The following is a 17172-nucleotide window of genomic DNA, read 5'->3' on the forward strand; positions in this document are numbered from 1 at the left end:
ACAGGCAGCAGCCAAACCATAATTCTGCCACTTTTGAGGGATACAACGAGTTTGGTAAGTCGATTATTTTGAAATGGCAATATTATTTATCAGTTTCTTTCATGGTGTTGAGGTTTTTGATGCACGGCAATAAAAAAGCTAAAAATATAAGCTCACGTCTTCCATCCACAAATTTTAGAGAGACAAAGAACTCAGTGAATTTACAATACACCGACCTTTTATGTCCATCCTATGTGTGATAAAATTCTTGCTTATTGATATCGAGCACAATTTCGGGAAATCAACATTCAAACGAAAATTTACAAAATGATTTATGTTTGCGTAAATGTTAGACATTAAAAAAAAACAATTTATCCGGATTTTATTGCGGTTTTTTATATTATATTCTTCTGGCGTTTCGAAGACTTCGCATGGTCACGGAGGGGACGGCGATAAAATCCTGAAAAATAGTTTTATTTCAATATCTTACAAATTTCGATTGATCAATTCAAGATATTGCCACTACACCAATGTTATATATTGCCGTACACAAAAATGGTAAAACTACACAACATATTCACATAAAAATCAATCTGGATCAATTTATTAGCGTGCGTACCGTCCGCGATGGTAAATTGCATACGTAATTGAATTTAAAATATGCACGCGTTGGCACCAGTTACTTGCGGCCGAAAATATCAATCATCGAATGAGCGATGAATTTTGGGTATAAATCCCTGGTATTAACTTTACGTGGCGTTTACACACACATACACGGTTTATATCCTTGAAGCGGTAAGCAGAGTTGTTACTAGTGCTATGTTCTTGTCCGTGTGTGTATCATGCGTCCCATGATGTGATCCACGAGGTTTCTATTACCTGATCACAAATTCCGGGCAGAGCCTTATTTTTTCATTGATTTGAATGACGAGATGAGCTTGCCATTCGCCTGATGGTAAGCGATACGACCGCCCATAAATAGTAGAAACACCATCCAACACCTTGAATTACAATGCATTGTTTGGTATTCCAATATGCTCACCATCCCGAGACATGAGATGTTAAGTCTTATTATGTCCAGTAGTCACACTGGCTACAATGTCTTTCAAACCGGAACACAACAATGACTCCACACCAGTGTTCCGAACTTGACGGATTCTTAAATATGAGAGACCTACCACCAGTAAACCCTAATATCACTAAGCCCGAACGGGGATTCGAACCCCGGACCTCAGCCCCGTAATCGTACTCGTACCGCGTACACATTACATCTACGCCAACGAGGCAGTCCACTCCCTATTTTATCATAGTTAAGGTTACAGACCAACTCATATCCGTAGTATTGTAATGCTCTTTGCGAACTCACCATAACACGAGGTCTGTTCGAATGCCTATAAAATAATTTGCTAGCCATGATCATAGTATTATAATTAATTTTGGATACCTATGTGAATGCAACCTGTTCCTAAAGTGAATTGGGACTCCTAATCAGCTTGCCTGATACAAAATTGCGTGGGTAATATAAAATATGAATAAAATAACTATGAAACATAATATTTTTTTTACAAATATTTAAATCTGCTCGTGGTAATAAGTATATTGTAAAATTTTGAAATTTTATTTAAATTGATTGGCATGATTAGTGATAGTTTAAAAATATAAACGCAAAAACATTAACACGGAACAATTGTATCTGTAATACAATATACAAAATTAAAATAACACGTTTACCCGATAATAAACACTTAAATCACATAAAAAAGGTTAAATAACAATATCACCTTATTAAAAAATCACAAAGCGCAAACTCTTTGGTGCGCCCCATCGGAGATAGCGCGGACTGGCACAACGAAGCCACGAGCGTTCCAAATTCAAAACCGTTCAGTACGGCCGCGGCACGCCACGCTGCTCTGTCACCATGTCAGCCAAAAACAACGACAGGACAAGATGGAGAAGGAAAAAGTCCCCCAAGAAAATAGAAGAGGACAATGACTGCGCAAGCCTTGCGTGGCTCCTGAACTTCAGGCTGGATGAGATTGTGAACGTCAAAGTTCCTGATGATGAAGTCGAGGAGCCGAAGGAGGTTCCTGAGGTGTCGGTGTCGAAGAAACCGCCTTACACCTACCCAGAGCTCATCGAGAGGGCGTTGAGAGAAAAGGGAGAGTTGACCGTGTCGGCCATATACCAATGGATCTCGTGAGTTATTTTCTTTTATATACGCAATATAAAAAAAATATAATTTTTATTCATACTTAATTTTTTAGGTTATAGTTTTTTTAAACTCGATATCTAGTAGGCTCTGCACCGTGCGCTGCCATCCATAATAATATAAGCACAACAATTATAGTTTTTGGTTCGTTTTTCCAGCAACTAAACAAATCAATAAATCGACATAGTTTTTTTCAAGGACTGAAGAAAATACGATCTCATTAAGTAAATATTACAACGGGATAGCTTCATACGGATGAAGCCAGTGTAAATCATACTTAATTTTACTTTTCGACAGACATTCGTATCCGGCGCCACGCTGGTAATAATACAGTATTTAAAAATTACTTTAATATATTTTTAGCCATTCCAGTATCAGTGTACGATTTTCAAAATTTATTTAGGATAACAAACAGCTGCGCAAAAAAATTAATTATCGTATCAACATATGTACAGGCCATAACTTTACCCATAGTATTTCATTTAATTACATTTTAAAATATGCTATAACAAAATTAAAATTATTTTATCACATAAGGGCATACATGATTATCGCTATGTAAGCGGATCATGCCTCAGTAATTAACATACATAACATATTATGTCTGTACCTCAAAGGAGCAGACATAGACTCTTCTAGATCACACACTTTGTTCAAGATCACACCGTAACAGGCGCGAACCTATATTCATGTCAAGTTCCAATCTCGATTCAATAAAAGACCTTATGTTATTTCCTAGTCTACTACCAAACCAATGATACAATAGTATCTTCAACAATAGCGAGACGATTAATCAAATAGTTGCTTAAAAAACGTGGAAATAATGGATGTCACGTCGAATTATGACAACAAAGTGTAAGCCTCGTGGCTGTAATGCCGTTTGGACCTGTATCATTGTTCCGCCTAATGACATTTCCATTTGTAATGTGACGAGACATTTTTACGTTATTAGTTGGCGCTTTGTTAAATTATTTGAAGGAAATTCGGTTTAAATTGCTGAGTAGTTAATGGTGGTTATTTTTAATAATAGAACAGCAAGACACTCTCTGATTGAGTTATTGCCACCAGCATGTCCGATAGGCGTTTTTTTATACGTTCATACCAACGTGACCCAACTGCACCTGATGGTAATTGGATTTAGGTCCAATAAAATGCCGACTAACAAGAGATTACCCTCGGCGATCGACACAACTATGCCAGCCTGTTGGAACCGGATAAACACAGGCTGATCCCGGAACGCGACACACATACGTGGGCAACTATAGCGGGTTTTAACACCTTGTATACGGTGGTCGATATCTGGGTAGATGTAAAATATATTCCACCACCAGCACCTTTATATCCTAGCATCAGCGTTTAAGTACTATGTGATGTAATCGTGATTATTAGATATCAACAGACCTGATATCTTAGGTCTTAGGATGATGATCACAGCGTAGTGAAACGTAGTGCAAGACATGCTAATTCTGGTTATTCTACTGTTTACTAATAGTCATGAAACTAATCATCAGAAGAGCGAGTTGTGCGTCTTATCATTCAGTTTTATACAAGATATCTTTTTCATAGAAAAAGTTGGTTAGCTATATCGGGTACAGTAATTTATTCCTCAATTTGGTTCCTAAACATTGGCGATGAGTTTCACGGTTACTTTGTAAAATGTAGGTAGATATTGTAACTTTGACTTTTCGCACGACCAACACCTCACTCCACCTCGTGAACATGAAAGCTGCAGTCTTCAAAACGTCGGGAATAAACTGAATTACAAAAACCACGAAAAAATTCGAAAACTAGTTAGGTATATTTCGATTAGAAGTAAATTTTGAATTTCCATTTAGTTGAGCAGGTATTGACATAACACTCCTCATAACACGAAGGACTAGTGACTCAGATACATGTACTTGTCTATTTATCTAGAGTTACGAGTCAAAAGCGCTCTAGCCTTGATCGCTGTAGCGTGACTTCATGGGGCTTAAGTCGGAACTTGCAATCTCGAGGACTTATTTGTTATTCGCTAACTTTGAGAGATTGATAGCTTGCGTTGAAGTATCATGTTTTTTATTCCATCGAATTCACGTTTTCTGTCTGTAATCTAAACACCATTAAACGTAATTATTTTTTACTCTAAACAGCTGCTCCATTCATTGCTAAAATACTTGGTATTGAAACAAACACTTAATATACTAACCATATCGTTTAATTATTACTTTATCATTCATTGATTCTAATCAATGAATTAATTAATTGTAAATTATTTCAATGAACGCGACAAATTGTCGTTAGAATAAAATCCGCGCTGCACGCGTCGCTTCCCGCGCAAACATTTGTTTTGATAATAATTTAATAACGCTGCACCCTCGGTCACACGGCGATAAACATGATGCTAATATTGGCTTTGTAAATCGATAGTTATTAGTTTGTTTTGTAGTGTGTCTTTCTAATCGTGACATGTCAGGTTATTTTACTACTGTTTGACGAGACGAGTAAAGTCGTTGGTAAACGTCACGATAAGAACAGCAATATCTTATACCACTTGAACTTTAAATTGCAAAGGTATTTTTGCGAGCACGGTAAAGTAACTCCATTTCACATTATGCTAAGTTGTGTAGTCCAGATAGAATGTCGACTTACGAGAAATTATAGCTCTAGCCAGTCGACACAATTATGCCGGCCCGGTCGAGATATACCTACCACTGCATCGTCACCCTGAGGTCTGTCTTAAGGCCGTCTTAAAATAAATCTCAAATTTAAGTATCTCAAGTAGACATTAAATGTATTGAACTATAAAGCAAATCATGCTAAAGCTGTCATTGAAGACCTTGTACCAAGGTCTACCGGCATTGTCACATAAATAAAACCCAGCTGTCAAAACACATTACAAAAAAATTTAGTAAAGATGTCACTTGAGCTGATGTTAATATTTCTTTATTAAATACAGACTATCTTAAGAATCTGACCTTAATATGGCAGCACCTCAGCTGATACCATACTTCAGAGCGAAACTGAGTTGCATATTAATAAGACCCTTAGAATGTCCGGAAATACACTGCATGTAATGTATTTCTCTAATAATAATGTCCCTCAAATTGGAGCATAGCAAGTGCTTGTAGAATTCTGCTTGGCGTCAGAAATAACATTGCTGTGATACTTCCCGAACGAACTGTGCGTACAAGTAATCAAGCATTAGGTTACTCAAGATACGACCCCTATTACATGAGGCGGTCAATCGTGGGAGATTGGTCCCACACCATTAGGGGACGAATAAACTTGGATGATCTAGTTGCACCTCTACAGAGATAAAGATTTATGTAGTGATTGATGATGCAATGTCGTCTGTTTGCTCTGATGGATGGAGATTGGTTGATTGTGTTGTTAAAAATGCGTAATTGATGGAATGCGTTGGTCTTTTGGGATTCCTTTGCGTAGCTTAAGATGTTAAGAAAATGTTTTTCTGAATGAGACTGCAATGTGACTTTTGTGTCAACGTGTTTTTTAATAGATAGTTTATTTGTCCTTTAAAGGTCTAAAAATATAAAAATACGTCTCTAAGGGTTGTCTTAAAAGCCATTTAAGGTTGTAACGTGTCCTGATTCTACTGTCATTGTGATTTATTGCGGATATCGCATGATATCTAATTCTTGTTTACCGGTATATAGTTTAAAGGAAATCCAAGTGTTAAGCCATTTGGCATGAACATCAAATTCCAGAAACACCGAATTCTAAAACGATAACACGATATACTTCACCGAGGCTATAGGCAGGTGCAATATTTTGTCCGCAAATCTCAATTTTGTTTACCTCGTAATATATACCATGACGCAGCGGCGCGGCGCGGCGGTTGGGGCGCTCGTCCCGGCACTGCCCGGTACGGATATCGATTTCGGCGGTGCACGCTTCAGTTACAATACTGTTTATTGATATACTTCTCGCGATAGGACAGTTTTATTAAGGCAAGTGTAGGTTGTGTGGCAAAACTTTTTGTTTGGGTTTATAATATGATTTTAAATGGCTTTATTAAAAATTACGAATCGGGATGGTTTGTATTTATAATCCATTGAACTCTATTGTTTTAGTAAAACATTATGAAATTGACTAACCTTCTTTTCATTTTCTCAAGACTACAACCACTAATGCATTATCCGCAGACACAGTTGCATAAGAAATACATGAAGATATTGTAGTAAATAATAAATTAAATAATACCTTACACAATTTTGTCTCGTCACTGATAAAGGCACTCAACACATAACATCTACACTCAAAGAATCTAATGCACGATCCCCTCACACGAGTTATTAGCCAACTACAACTCATTAACTCCGCGTCCGGTGTAAAACGAGCCATTGCAACCGTCGATTGTTGTTCCATTACACCTGTTTAGGGTGGCCGTTAGGGTTGCCAAGCGTTCGAGAAAACCCATACGCGATCTTTTCGGACAAAAAATTTTTATTCTGCTTCAGATTTTTGGCTAATTTGTTATGTTTATATTCACACGGTTCGATGTCATTGCTGGCTTACCTGTGCAATGAGTACCTATAGCTATTATTCAAAAGAAAGAGAGAAAACAATTTTAAAGTCAATAAGACGTTGTTTAAAATAGTGTGGGTAAGTCAAGGTGATATTGCATTCGTTTCAATTCTAATTTCTTCATGTCAATCATAACGAATCAAAATAAAGGCGTCTACCAGATAGTACAATGTGTGGCAATTTTCCCGTTAATAGCCGATTTCGATAAATAATATCAATCTTAAAATTCGATCCGATTACCAGAATAAACCAATCAATATGTTATTTGTAAGCATGTCAAAAAGACTTTATTCTGATAGGTTCATTGTTGCGACGGATCAAAGAAAGGGTTTTAGATAATTTATTAAAAATTGCAGCAAGTCATGGTACCAATCTAGTTGAAGAAAAATAACACACATTGCAAGAAAGTTTTGCAATAAGGTTTCCGTTCAAATTAATTCGGCTCTGTGATTTAAAATTAAGACGTACCAACCCTGAGCGACGATTTGTTTTGTTTGTTATTGTCCCCGTTTAGTTATCACTTTAACTGTGTTAATATAATGCAAATTGGAGAGCTGTTACGCTGTAACTACAGCAATTACTTAGAGGATCGCATTGATGTCTGGATTTTTAAGTGTTGTATTATCTTCTTAAATGCGATAATAAATTTTGGGCCTGTTGTGTTTACTTTTAGGTCTTATACAATTGTGTGGTCTATTTTCATTATGTAATTAGTTTTAAAGTCTAAATGGGAGATGTTTTTTTTTACAAGAAATGAGTCTAATAGATTCGACTAATTCTACGACAAATTTCGGGCTTTGAGATCTGAAAATCTTATCTGCACACTCCATACAAACATGCATTATAACTTTACCAAGCTATAACTAACTAAATTTTAACGATACATCAATCTACGTTAGACTATGATAGGCAATTCGAAGGTATTTCAAAACTCAACGCATTTATTACCCCTGAAAAGGGAAAAGACATGATTCGACGTATGTTCGTTATATACTGCAGAGACCGCTTCCCCTTCTACAAAGCGAATGACGAGCGCTGGAAGAACTCTGTCCGACACAACCTGTCCATCAACCCTCACTTCCGCAAGGGTGCCAGGGCTCCCCAGGGCGCCGGCCACCTGTGGTCCCTGGCCGCTAATGCCATTGATCTGTTACCACTGAGGAACATCCCCGTCCAGGAGAACGTGGTCGAAATCAACCACGGCACGAAGATCCTCGGGTTTCCTAAAGTGAGTGTTAATTTGTTATATATTAAATTATGTTTCATATTAAGAACAATTATTAATAATAGGTAATTTGCGTAACTACGTTCTCTAATTATATGTACGTATATAAAATTTTTGCATACAATTGAAACGGTGAAACATGTTGCACATTTAACAACATAATTGTTACCTACGCTAATTACCATGTTTTATGCAAAATAAATTGATTTGATTTGATAAAAATGTATCAGTATCTAGCAAAAATCTGTGCATTTTGATTTGAAGTTTTGTAGCGTTAACAGGTTTACTTAAGGGTATTGCCGTCTCTCTTCTTTAGCCCCTTATGGGTTTGTGACGCACCCATGTTTTTTTTGATTCTTTGTATTCCTAGATTGTGGTATCAATTTATTATTTAATCATTTGTTACTTTACAAATAAAGAGAATCGATTTATATTTTTAGACACAATAAGGAATCAATTCTGATAAACATACATGTAAGATATTGTAACGACTCTGTCTTCTCAAAATTTATTTTTATATTTCAATTTTTAGGTCATCGTCTTGGATGAGGCGGCCATCGCGGCTGCCAGCATCATACCAGATCAAGACTTGTTCAGCGGTAGTACAAGTGAGTATTTCATTTATTATGCAACGTAACCTTACGTAATGTGTCCCACTGCTTAGTGGAAGGAATAAACAAAATGGTATTTATTACACAGACAGACTCAGGCATATGAAATATCCAACACCTAGTATCATCTCGTATTTTGGATATTTACTTATAATCGTACTCGTTTACTAGGGATCTTTCTTTTGATTATCATTATCATCATCAACCCATTGAAGTCCATTGCTGACCATAGGCTTCCCCTAAGGTACGCCACAGAGCCCGGTCTGCTGCTTTATGCATCCAGTCGCTGCCGACCTTTTTGTTGCGCCATCTGGCCAGAGGACGTCCCACTCTGCGTTTATATGATTTTCTCTAAATGGGGAGACGAGCATGCCGCTCACCTGATAATAAAAGATACAATCGCCCATAAAGAGTAGCAGCATCGTACAATACTTATAATTGCAAGTACTGTGTGGCACTCCACCACGCTTGTCAACCTGACACAACATGTTAAGCCTCATAATGGCCAGTAATTATTTTTTTTCTTTTATATTCGTATGCTTTTGGTAACATTTTAAGCAGCCCCATCGTAGCCTAAATATTATCTTCTTATCCTAAATGACTAATGTAATAAGATATACCTATAGCGGCTCCAGACAGAGGTTTCAACAAAATATCCTGATAGGCACCAACGTCTAGCCAATTAATATTAAAAACAATATTCAAAGCCTCTCACATAGACTTCGTCCTGACACATTCTACTAATGCCCAGTAATTACGCTGGCTACAATGTCTTTCATACAGGAATAGTGCATGCATACTGCTGCTTGGTGGTAAAAGTAAACATTGTGATGGTAACTACCTACCCGATGATTCCTCGAATCGGAGAGATCTAAACCAGTGAACTATGTATTCATGCTTATTAATATAAAAATTCATATTAAACTACAAGCTAATATAATGCATAGCATTTTGCGAAGTCCGTCATTCATCTTTGATAGACGTGTTGATTTAGCTGTCGTAACTAATTTTATAAACCATTTTTCTTCATGAATAGATTTGATATCGTAGATTTTATATGACCGTGTAATATTTTACGCTGTTATTATAGAAACTTTGTTTTATTCTAAAAATTACTGTTGAGACGTGACCCTATGTATATATATATTACATTTATTCTATAATAAGCATTTTTCATACAGTGACTGACACGATTTAAAAAAAATGGATGATGAAAATAGTTTATTTTAGAAACAGTAGCAAGTGGATAATATTAAATTTAAGTGATCACAATAACTTCACTAGTATTGTGTCGCAATTGTTAGGCTTAAATTGATGAAATGTATTATAATAAATGTACTTATAAACAGTTCAGTTAAAAATAATATATAAAACAGAAATAATAACAGATAATTAAATATATACACATAAATAGAAAAAAAAACTATGAGTAATTGACTGCAGTTAGTACACTTTAATGTATTATTATCTAATTTAAGTGGCTGAAAAATTGGAAATTGAATGCAATATCTACAAGGGTCCTCCTAATGGTTGATTAAAGCTTTTCTAGACCCATGCTAATACATAAATTCTCAAAACAATGACCGTATACACGCGGTAATATAATGAAATTTCTAGATTGTTTGCAATTGCTAATATGCTATCAACATGCCGTCAAGGAAACTAAACGATCACCACATCATTCAATCGCATAAAAAACAAATAAAGAACCTAAAATTCCTTTCGTCAGAATATTTGTTGAGTGGTTTTTTAACTTCATCCACCAATTGAAGAGTTTTAACAAATTCATTACTCCTTTGTGTTTCACAACAATGATGCCGTTTAAGATGCACCGCTAATATGGCGGACGCTTGAATGAACCTCCGCTAAGCTGTTTGTAAAGAAAACTCCGTTTGACCCCTGGCTGTTTAAGTAGTTTCTTCTGTTTAAAAAATTCACTTGATTTTTTGCACTCAGAAAGGGCAAGCAATTTAATTGTTGGATCTTGTTTTCTTTGTAGCAGATCATTCGTTTTTATTGTTATTTACATGTAAAACTATAGCTTAAACTGAATTATTAATTAGAGATACATTCGAATTGTTCGCACTCATACTTCCATATTTCTATAAAACAGTATTGTGTAAAAAACGTAAAAGTCAAAGTTGCGTGGTACTTCGTGTTCTATATCAGCCGGTATACAACCGGTAAGATTAACAAGTTTACATTATCTAAAGAATAGGTAACTACGATTAGCAAGATGAGCGGCGACAGCCTGGTTGAGAGTGGAATGGACTGTCGAGACAAATGTCCGTATGTTTAAAACCCAAGGGCATGCACCTTTGACTTTTCTAAAGTTGTGTGTTTTCTTTGTGAATTCTCGCTTGCTTTAACAGTGAAGGCAAATAGCGCGAGGAAGCCTACACATCTGAGAAGTTATCTATAAGAATTTTGAGGGTATATGAAATCTACCGAACCGTACTACGCCAATGTAGTTGACTAAAACCTAATCCCTTTCTATAGTGGGCCCGTGCCCAGCTGTGGAATAGCACATAATAAAGGGTTGGTTGGTTTTATTTTATATATAAGCAGCCATACTACTCCATTGGTGTAAACGCAGCTATACGGGACTAATGTCTCGCTATTAGATATTAAATACATTAATACATAATTAAACAAAATAATATTGTTGCAGTGTTCCTGAACCCAGTGTCCACAGAACAGGTCGTCAGGGAATGTGGACTCATCACCGTCGACTAGTGCCTATTTAGATGAAGCTGTGATGCAATTGTGGTGTTGGAAATGCCTTGGTTTCTTTAGTTTTACTATCAGGTGATGAATTTATTTGAAATGAATTATAGTGTGTTGGCATGAAAAATATAAAGAATGTGCTCAAAATATAGGGTTCTTGTAAGTCCGTTTCCTCGGTAAGAATTTTGGCACTAATTTGCCTAATTGTTGATTTAATATCCTTAGTTACAATAGACCGTAAAATTATTATACGTAACTAAAAGATTATGCGAGCGAATTGGCTCTCCAATTATTCAAGTGTATGTAAAAAATGGTAGCAATGTTTATTCTTCGAAAATATTTATCTATGTTTTTGTAATCAACGTCTCACGCCACAATTGCATTAACGATAATTAGAATAAACAAATGTTTATTTGCGATATATAAGATAATGAAGGAAAAGATGAAAACCTCAAAGAAAGTGTGGCATCTACCTTCTCATTTCTTACCGCAAGTACTCTAATGAAATAGTTTAGTGTTTCATTGAAATGACTGCGGGTTGTTTATCATGCCGTAAATGATGTAATATTATTTTGGTCTTAATTATACAAAGGTTTGTAAAGCCATGAAAATACGGTATACAATTATTTATATATTATTTACTTTAAATTTTGGTCGCGGCTCGACGCGCGTGGTAAACCTTTTCTTCAAAGTGCCTTAAATATTAGGCAAAATATAACGTTCATTTTCGGGTTTCAAACGGGCCAGCAAAATTGTGTTGACTGGTGAGGGATAATTTCTCGTTGTCGACACTATCTGGGCCCTCCTCCTCTTAGCATCAGGTGTTGTAGGGTCTTTGCTATGTCCGTATAAAAAAATCCAGGACACAGTCTATCTGAATACCGTTTTCTGCGTTTCCTCCATACAAATTGTTACGCGCTGCTATCCTAGCCGATGACATCGGGCGTTTCCGGAAGTATTCGGCTGCGCGGTCTGGCTGGCAGAAGAGAAGATTGACACGCGGCGACTATTCTGATTCTCTCTGGTTGTACGCAGTCAAAAAATGTTTAAATTGTATTCTGTAATTATTTTTGTTAATATAATATTTAATACTAAGAAATAAAAAGAGCGTTTAACAAAACTTCACAAACCGTCGCATCTATTAAGTACGATCGGCAAAGTCATTTCATTTAAACGCTAACTAAGTATGACATTGATAGAAAAATATTATGATAATAATTGTTTGGCGATCTCGTAGTAATGGTAATTAAGGCGATGTATTTAATAGCAATAGTTTTAATAAAATATTTGAAGTGATTATTGTTTTTTTTTACCATACACAGTCCTGTGTGATGAGCAATCTTCAAGCAAAGTTTATTAATCACCAACATAATTATAGATGAAGACTGCATATTATATAGCTATATTTACTCCTATAAACACAACTTGTAGTGCATAACCAGACATTTACAAGCCAGTATACTTTAAGCTGTAAAATTTGTAGTCCTAAAATCGATTTTAAGGCACACAAAATTTGTAAAATTTACAAAAGAAGCAAGATTAATTAATACACCATTTAACATTTATATTTAAATTGAATTGCTGTGGCACTTAAATCTGGGTGTACTAGATACATCTCTGCTTACGACTCCACAAATCATTAACGTACACTCTGGTAAACATAACCAAGCATAGAAATACAAATACAGTTGCTTTCCAACCTGCGACATTGTTCGGGGACACAATGCCGTGACACACGTCAGTGCGCCCCGACCGCACGCGGTTTATGATAATGTTCGCCGCACGCGTTATCCGTGTGTAGCCTTTGTGCTGCAACGAACTTTTGTTTAGAATGCCGAGTGATTTTTAATTTTAAAGTATTGTTATATATTAGTACAGGATCCCTAGTACACTTTGCATCGTTTATTACTATCAAGCTGATTTTTCGTGAGTAGCTTCCTTTTGACTAGACGCCCAAATTTTTCCTTACAGTAATGTTGGTAAATGGTAGCTTAATAGGGGTAGCAAGGATAAATATGTAGATTAGACGAATTTTAAAAATGTATTACTAACCGAAGTTTTCTTTGTTAATTATCGAGATAAGTATCTAAATAACGTGAAAAAATATTTGTCCTACAAAATATAAGGTTTGGTTAGGGAGTCCCCTCTCTCTGACATGTATCATAAACAAGGTCATGAAAAATAATTACTAACCAGCTGATTTTTTTTATTGGTTATCTAACATTTGCATAGTTTACTACCCACATTGTCCTACAAATTAAAAAACTTGGGCGTCTAGTCAAAAGGAAGCTACTCACGAAAAATCAGCTTGATAGTAATAAACGATGAAAAGTGTACCAGGGAACCTGTACAATATGTACAATTTATAGAGTAGCGAAACTCAAGTGGCAGTGGGCAGGACACATAGCTCGTAAAACTGATGGCCGTTGTAGCGGAAAAGTTCTGGAGGGGCGACCACGAACTAGGAGACGCAGCGTAGGCAGGCCCCCCACGAGATGGACCGACGACCTGGTGAGGGTCGCCGGAGTCCGACGGATGAGGGTAGCGCAGAACCGGACCCTATGGCGCTCAATAGAGGAAGCCTATGTCCAGCAGTGGACGATTCCACAACTAAAACTATTCAAAACCCGTGATTAACCCAATTTTTATTTTCGAGACCCGATTATAGCTGTTTTTAGAGCCCAATCAGCACATTCACCACCGAAATGGAGTAAATGTGACCAAAAAAATATAATTCATAGCCATTATTGTTTACCGATTTTCCCATTTTAGTCACGTTTTGTGGAGGGAATTTATTTATTTTTTCGAAGGCTCTGCGCCCCGTATAATTAGTGCGGGTCGTTTCAAACTGAATGTAAACGTTAGTAGACATAAGGACCATTATTGCATGAAAATAAATTTATTAACTATTTTACCAAGGCGTCAGGATTGCCTCACACTAACAGCCGTTTTTAATAAATGATCCCAATCTGAATCTTCAATCCGATTATGATATGAACCAATCAAAATAACTCATTTGTAAGCATATCAAAATACTTTGTTCTGATTGGTCTATTTTTGAATATATCGAATGGGATCGTTTATTCAAAATGGCGGTAAATCTATTAACTAACCGAAATACTCGTCTTTAATTTTGTCTACCTCAGATATAATCTGTATGATCACATAACATACATTAATGCAACAATAGTAATATTTAATTGGCATTAAGCCACAATCTAGGCGATACTAATCACACCGCATATTAATCCGGTATCAAACACCTCAAGTTAAGTACCAGAGATTATCGGTTATGCCGTATTCACTTACCACAATAATAGATAAGTAATTAGCTTGGATCTTGAGCGTCGCCATCAGAAGGTGATTCATTTTTTTATATTTATATGTATTGTTTTTTTTTAATGATATGTATGTTGTTAAAAAAGTTTTTTTAAAAATAAAAGGAATTAAAATCACCATCATCAGCCGCAAGATGTCCACTGCTGACCATGAACCTCCTCCTAAGATTCCCAGATCGACCTATTGGAAGCAGCCTGCATCCGGCGACCTCATGCGACTTTTATAAGGTCATCTGTCCACCTCGTGGGTGGACATCCGACGCTGCGCTTGCCAGTACATGGCCTCCACTCCAGAGCCTTCTTGCCCCGTCCGCCATCAGTTCTGCGAGCTATGCATAAATATAAATCAGTAATAATAATTGTAAATCTATATCGAATTAAAATAATAACATAGATTTGCAGTTAATAATAGAACGCATCGTTTTTATAGAGTTAACAAAGGACTTTACAAATGCGTATCTTCAGTTCATGTAAACATGTCGTGTGCAGCCCTAAGGTTTCAGCTCAAGCGCAGTTCTATGCCGTGTGGGGCTTTGTTATTCAAAATGTTAAATATATCTATTGTTATAGTAACAGGTTATGACAGAAAAGAACTAGGCAGCCAGTGAGCTAGCAGCTTACCGTCTGGTCTTGGAGTTTCAAACTATCAGTTCAGTTTTCGTTTTCAATATTGGAAGACACATGACAAATACATCTGTACATAGACGTTAATTAGCACAAGAATCCAAGCTGCACGTTATCAATTCTATTGCCCAGTACATATCTTCAGGTAAAACCTAGCATGCAGAACAGAAACACACATCACGCATTTATTGCAGAGGCACAGCCAGGGAATCCACTTTTCGGCTAGTGTGTTCCGTCCTATGATATCATAGGGGACGAGCCTAATACCGGGCTGATACTGAGAAGAAAATTCCAAATATCACTTTGCCCGATCCGGGATCGAACCCAGGATCTCAGAGCGCTGCCGTACCGCGCATGCAATACAACTTCGCCACCGAGGCAGTCAATTAAATGTTGTAGCTATATACCACGGACTACATCACATTGGTTGCATATAAGCTCAACTCCATTCTCAAAATGAACATATCTAAGGTCCAACCGTCCTTAATCATCGAATCCTTTGAGACCGCATAAAACCCTCACAAATGTGGGGGGGCGTGGTCAGCATCTGTTATTTCGGGACGGGTCCACCGCTTGATTTAGCGTATCCCGCGTCCCGCTAAATACTCCCGGCCCGGGATTTCGCGGGATTATAACAGTCCCAATTGATTTATAATTGCCTAGTCAGGTTAAGATTTAATTAACATGTTTGGGTTACGTTGTCTTTTTGAGTGGAAGTCAAGTGTTCTGAGTCTTTTGTAGTGATTGAAGATGTAGTAATTTTGGAGACAGTATAGTTTTTCTTACATTACAAAAAGAAGAAACTTCTGAAAGAGATAGAGATTATCTTCACTTCGATGCAATAAAAAGAGACCCTGTTACCAGTTCGAAACAATTCAGAATCATATTATTAGAATTGGAAAACTCACTCAAATGTTCTAATGAGAAACGCACCAGGGACTTGACCATTCACAACCCAAGTACCATGAGAAAATAAGGAGAACTCTCCCAATATCCAGTAAACATCCCAATAATTCAAAACACTGACCTCATATTCTGTTACATTTCCAAACCAATAATGGAAGTTCGGCCATAGTCTCCTAATTTTACGCGCCATAATTATTTTTATGCCTCGTTTAAAAAGTTGGAATTAATGTCATACTTTACCTTACGGCTTGGAGTTTTCGAAGCGTATTGCGGGCAATAGGAACTTTTTTCATTATCCCCGCTACATGGGAGTTATTGAAAGTAACTGTGTCTCTTTGTTTTATTGTAAATTGCTTGTCTGCGGGGTACACCACTGTTTCTATCGCTTTTATACCGCAAGTATTATCGTCATAAAAAGTAAAATTAAATGGGTTTTTTAAAATGTTTTCATGAGGCCAAATCATTTTAAGTTTGTAAGATATCGTCTAGAAAGTAAATGAGAGGGGTAATTTGTCATTTTATTCGCGTCATTAAGAAATTTTGGCTCCATACTGAACAAGTCCGTAGTTCCCTATTACAAGGCGTTATGTTTTTTGCACTAATTTAGTTATATATATCGGGTGTTTCTTAAATCTTAAATAAAAGGATAACTATTATTTATTTTCTTTTAAAATTTTTACCGACATAAAAATTTTTAATCACATTTTTCCGACACATACTAAACATAATATAAACTTGTAATAGTGAGCTAATTAAATGTGTGTCCTAAAGCCTCCAGCACACAGTACTACAAAACACAGCATTATCAGTCAACGTCAAGCTTTCTATTATTTTCTGGTATCTGGTATCTACCAGTCTAAGGGCCAGATGGTCTTGAAACTTCAACTTCTTTCCAGTAGGAAACTAGAGTATTGTAAAACACTTTCTCTCTTGTATTATAGTACGAAGAAAAGTTAAAAAAGAAAACCAGAGGTATACCGAGCATTTACTATTTATGTGGTATAACAATTAAAGATTTTTTTTCGGTTA

General features: G+C 36.4%; 1 protein-coding gene across 1 annotated transcript; it reads left to right on the forward strand.

Annotated features, from left to right (window-relative positions):
* The first annotated feature begins 1826 nt into the window (after positions 1–1826).
* LOC115442013 (fork head domain transcription factor slp1) lies at positions 1827–12572 on the forward strand. The gene is made up of 4 exons (XM_030166963.2): positions 1827–2175; positions 7712–7940; positions 8470–8545; positions 11220–12572. Exons 1-4 carry the CDS (start codon positions 1898–1900, stop codon positions 11282–11284), a joined length of 648 nt encoding a protein of 215 aa, XP_030022823.1. The 5' UTR covers positions 1827–1897; the 3' UTR covers positions 11285–12572.
* Positions 12573–17172: the final 4600 nt, after the last annotated feature.

Source organism: Manduca sexta, chromosome 22 (genome assembly GCF_014839805.1).
Source record: "Manduca sexta isolate Smith_Timp_Sample1 chromosome 22, JHU_Msex_v1.0, whole genome shotgun sequence".
Classification (NCBI taxonomy): domain Eukaryota; kingdom Metazoa; phylum Arthropoda; class Insecta; order Lepidoptera; family Sphingidae; genus Manduca; species Manduca sexta.

Excerpts from the sequence above, each read along its gene's own strand:
- LOC115442013 (XM_030166963.2), top strand. The coding sequence starts at position 1,898 with ATGTCAGCCAAAAACAACGACAGGACAAGATGGAGAAGGAAAAAGTCC. Across the intron at positions 7,941-8,469 it reads AGATCCTCGGGTTTCCTAAA|GTCATCGTCTTGGATGAGGC; the intron begins GTGAGTGTTAAT and ends TTCAATTTTTAG. Across the intron at positions 8,546-11,219 it reads CTTGTTCAGCGGTAGTACAA|TGTTCCTGAACCCAGTGTCC; the intron begins GTGAGTATTTCA and ends ATATTGTTGCAG.